Below are 4,592 nucleotides of genomic sequence, written 5' to 3'. Positions count from 1 at the left end.
CATTTGTATCCATGTCTTCTCTCCAAAAGATCTCCTTTTGCATTAAATCTACAACAAAAAAAACATGTACAACAATTTAGCATATAATAGAAATATATGCATTTAAAAAAAATCAAATAATATAAACAAACGAATAGATTATAAGTTAACAAAAATAAGATAGTAAGCATACCCTTCAACTCACGAAAGCTCATGAATTTAGGGTAGGCTCTGAAGCATTCCAAGAAAAGTCTAAACATTGAATCAAATAAATAAGTAAGAGTGATATGGTAAAAAAATTGAAACTATTAAAATAAAATAATAAATATACCATTTTCAATCTTGTCAAACTCTTGGATTTGTTCTTCAATCTTTTTGATGTCTTCTTGTGATGATGATTTTCAAATCCAATCTTGAGTACACACAAGAGCTTGTACAATTTTAGGAGTTAAAGAACTCCTATATTGATCAAGCACACGTCCTCCGGTGCTAAATGCAGACTCTGAAACAACCGTAGAAACCGGTATAGCTAACACATCTCTGGCCATTTTTGAAAGAGTGGGAAATCTAGGGCTATTCACTTTCCACCACAATAAAATATCAAAATCTTCAACAAATTCCTCATTAGCCTCAGCTAGATATTTATCCAACTCAGATGTTTTATCCTCACCACAAATTTCCAACTCACGCTTTTTATACAAAGCTTGCATTCGCCTTTTCATTTTTTGTTGTGGTTCACTGAAAGAAACGTGTGTTGACACACTCGATTGGCTGCAAATACTATGAAGTGAAGGCTTATACTCATCAAACAATTCATACAAAGATTCCTTCAATTTTTGCATCATTTCAGAAGCTTTTTCAGAACTAGACATTTCACTAAGTGCAAATTCAAGATACTTTAGTTTTTGTCTAGGATCTAAAACACAACCAACAAACATAAGCAAATTCATCTTATCAATATCACCCCAATACTTATCATACTTCTCTTTCATCTTGATGGCCATAACATTGAAATCAACATTACTATTTAACTGAGCATCTCGTAAAAGAATATCAATTTCAGAAAGCTCATCAAAAAAATTATTGGATGTGACATATGAAGTGCCAAATATACGCAAAGTGACTTCATAAAAGTGTTCCAAGAAATCCCTCAAGTCTCTAACAATAGTCCAATCATCCACACTAGGCCAACCCTTTCGCCTTTCAAGTTCAGCCCTAAAGTTTGTATCTTGCTCCTCAAATCTTTCAAAAGCTCTCTCAAAGTTCTGAACAGTGTCTAACATTAAGTAGGTCGAGTTCCACCTTGTACAAACATCAAGACACAACATCTTCTTGCACTCTATCTTTTCCACCACAACACACTCCTTAAACTTTTGTAATCTAGCTGGAGATTGTCTCACATATCTAGCAGCCCCCCTAACACGTTCAACAAATTTATTCATTTCCTTTAAGCCTTCAACAACAATCAAATTCACAATGTGTGCCATGCATCTCATATGAAGATATTTACCATTTTGAACTAAACCCCATCGAGGGTTAAATATTTTTCTCAAATAACCAATAACAACATCATTTGAACTTGCATTATCAACAGTAACAGTAAACAACTTATCAATTCCCCAATTCAACAAGCATTTCTCAATCACCATCCTAATGGACTCACCCTTATGACTAGAAATTGGACAAAAGTTTAAAATATTTTTATTCAATTTCCAATCGTTATCAATAAAGTGAGCAGTGATACACAAATAATTAACTCTTTGCAAAGAAGTCCATGTCAGTAGTTAAGCAAACTCTAGAACAAGAACTTCTCAAAAGTTGTTTTATCTTGACCCTTTCATCTAAATACAATTGATAAACATCCCTAATCATAGTAATTCGTGAAGGAATATGAAACTTAAGACATGCCACAAACATAAATTTCTTAAAGACTTCACTTTCAACAAACTTGAAAGGTAATTCATCAATCACAATCATTTGTGCTAATCCTTTCCTACATGCATCTTGATCAAATCTCCAAGTTGAAAGATGCCCTTCCCCCCCTTCAACTCCCTTTCTAGGTAAAACTAGTTGTCCTTGACTAGGGTCAACAACATTGCTAGGATTTTTCTTACATGAACCAATATGATATTTCAATGACCCTGTACCGTTTTTTTTCACATCACAACAAAATTCCTTTTGACAATAATTACATTTAGCCTTACTTGCACCTTCATTATTAATAATCTTAGTGAAGTGAGACCAAACTTCTAACCTTTGAGGAGTGGCTTTTCTTTTCCCAGTAGTCACATTTGCTTGGCTTGAAGCTCCAACTCCTGAATTTTCAGAATCTATTGAAGTAGGAGGTGTAACACTACCCTCAATAGATGTTGGTTCGATGGACATTCTACAAGAAAAAAATTATATAATAAATTAAAACACATTTATAATATTAAAATACATATTTATAATATTAAACAATTTTCATAAAATACGAGGATAAACAAAAGTAAATAGAATACTTGTTAAATAAAATTTATAATAAAATTAAATAAAATATTGGTACAATTAATGAACCAATTTTCATGCGTAGTTGAAAAGAAGTTGGATGTGAAGATTAATGAACCAATTTTAATAAATGATTTCTTTTCAATTAATGAACCAATTTTCATATTACAATTAATAAAGACTAATGAACCAATTATACAACAGTAGCAAAAAGCCAAAAAGAGGAAATGAGAAATGGACAGCAAGTTATAAAACAAATGAATACGACATTGACGCAATTGTTATAAAACAACAGTTATATGGAGGGCAAACGTTATTAACAGAGTTTGAATTTTCGTTGCTAAGTGTGAACAAAGGATCTGCTGTTCTAAATTTTTATGTATGAGTCCTATAAAAAACACAATTTATTTATGTATGGTAAATTGCGTTGTCTCTTTTTTTATATATATTTTATATTAGTTTTATGGTTTATGTTTGGAGTTTATAGCTGTTTTTTTTTTTAAATACTATGTTTAAAGTTTAAAATTATGTTTTTCTTAAAAATGTATGTACCTTACCATTATACTTAACACTTATTGAGTTAATTGTGTAATTTTAAATATATATATTATCTGCTTTTATAATTTACTTATTGGATTTATTTTATAAATTTTGTAATTAAATAAATATATATAGTGGTTGAAAGTGAATATTGAAAACTGTAATGAGGAATAAGGAGAATAAAATAATTAAAGTTAGGAATGCAGCTATTGGGAGTAGTGGGAAGCATGAAAGGGATGACATCAAGCACGGTGGCCTCAGAATGTGTCTTGAAAATGGTTGAAGAAGGAGAAATAAGTTTGATCAACGCAAGTGAGCCTCAACACTCGCACCCTTTGCCAACATTTTGTTTCTAACCTTGATCTATATCAAGCTTGCAATTTCGCTTAACTTTGCCGCTCATCGATGACAAGTTAAATCGGGTTGGTTTAGAAATATTAAGAAACAAAGGAAAGTAAGGCTAAAATTAAAATATTCTTCTTTTATTTTCGTTATCCTTCATCAAAGTTCATCTCTTACCTATTGCTTTCTTTGGACCAAATGACCAGACCTTATCCTTAGCTTCACGAGACACACCAATGTTTGCGACAAGTCAGTAGCTCCGACCTCCAAAGCAGACTATGATACTTTTGAAGGATTTGGCCTTTTGGGAGATTTTGAAGGTTTTGAGAGATTTCAAATTTTATTAGGGATTTCAAACTTGAAAAGTTGGGGTTTCTTTTTTCTATCGTGGGAGTGTGAGTGAGTAGGGTCAGTAGGGGTGTTTTAGTTTTAGTAGATTTTACTTTTAGATTTTTGTTTTATTTATTAAATTATTTGTATTGGGTTGGGTTAATTAAATTAGGTAATTGGGTTGGGTTTAAATATATTAGATTGAGTTTTAAGTTGGGTTGGGTTTGGGTAAATATTAAATAGTAGACTAATTATAAATTATAATTTTATATATTATTTTTTTGGTTAACCGAAAATTTAAAAATTTATTAACCGACCCCCGACAGAAAAAATTCGATTAACCGACCGATTAACCGAATTGGGTCGGTTAACCGAATTTTTTCGGTTTTAACCGAATTGTGCACACCCCTAGCGTCAGTAACAGTATTAATAAACAACGAGTGGTGATACCCTAAATTGTTAAAATGGAATTATCTCCATTTTTGCATATATCATTCATAACACATTTAGTTAGGAGCATGGGATTCATTTCAATCATAGCATCCTAATTATTTGGCATAAACATGTGCATATAAAATGCAGTCTTCAGGACAGGTTCCCCAGAGGACAGTATAGCAACATTGGTGAAGATTGAAGATCTTATCTCCCTGAAGTTGCAGTGGAGCAGATCGAAAATGGTGAATCTTATCTCCATGTATTGGCAATGGAGCAGATTTTACCACCAACCTTATCTCTCTGAGGTAGCAAGAGAGCAGATTGAAGAATAATTTTTATCTTTCTGAGGTAATAAGAAAGCAGACTGAAGATTGAAGATCTTATCTCCCTAAGCAGTAGCGGAGCAGATCAGAAGAGGCGAATCATATCTCCATGTATCGGCAATGGAGTAGATTTTAGCCACTAGCCTTATTTCTCTA

At 32.2% G+C, this 4,592-nt stretch overlaps 1 protein-coding gene across 1 annotated transcript; it reads right to left on the bottom strand.

Moving 5' to 3' along the window:
• Nucleotides 1-380: 380 nt before the first annotated feature.
• LOC108474977 (zinc finger BED domain-containing protein RICESLEEPER 2-like) lies at nt 381-1,628 on the bottom strand. Its single transcript, XM_017777002.1, has one exon. The coding sequence runs from the start codon at nt 1,626-1,628 to the stop codon at nt 381-383; it is 1,248 nt and encodes a 415-aa protein (XP_017632491.1).
• Nucleotides 1,629-4,592: the final 2,964 nt, after the last annotated feature.

The sequence above is a fragment of the Gossypium arboreum genome, chromosome 3, assembly GCF_025698485.1.
Source record: "Gossypium arboreum isolate Shixiya-1 chromosome 3, ASM2569848v2, whole genome shotgun sequence".
NCBI classification, from domain to species: Eukaryota; Viridiplantae; Streptophyta; class Magnoliopsida; order Malvales; family Malvaceae; genus Gossypium; species Gossypium arboreum.
This window is presented reverse-complemented; position numbering and strand designations above follow the sequence as displayed.

Coding starts and splice junctions, on each gene's coding strand:
- LOC108474977 (XM_017777002.1), bottom strand. CDS start 1,628: ATGGTGATTGAGAAATGCTTGTTGAATTGGGGAATTGATAAGTTGTTT.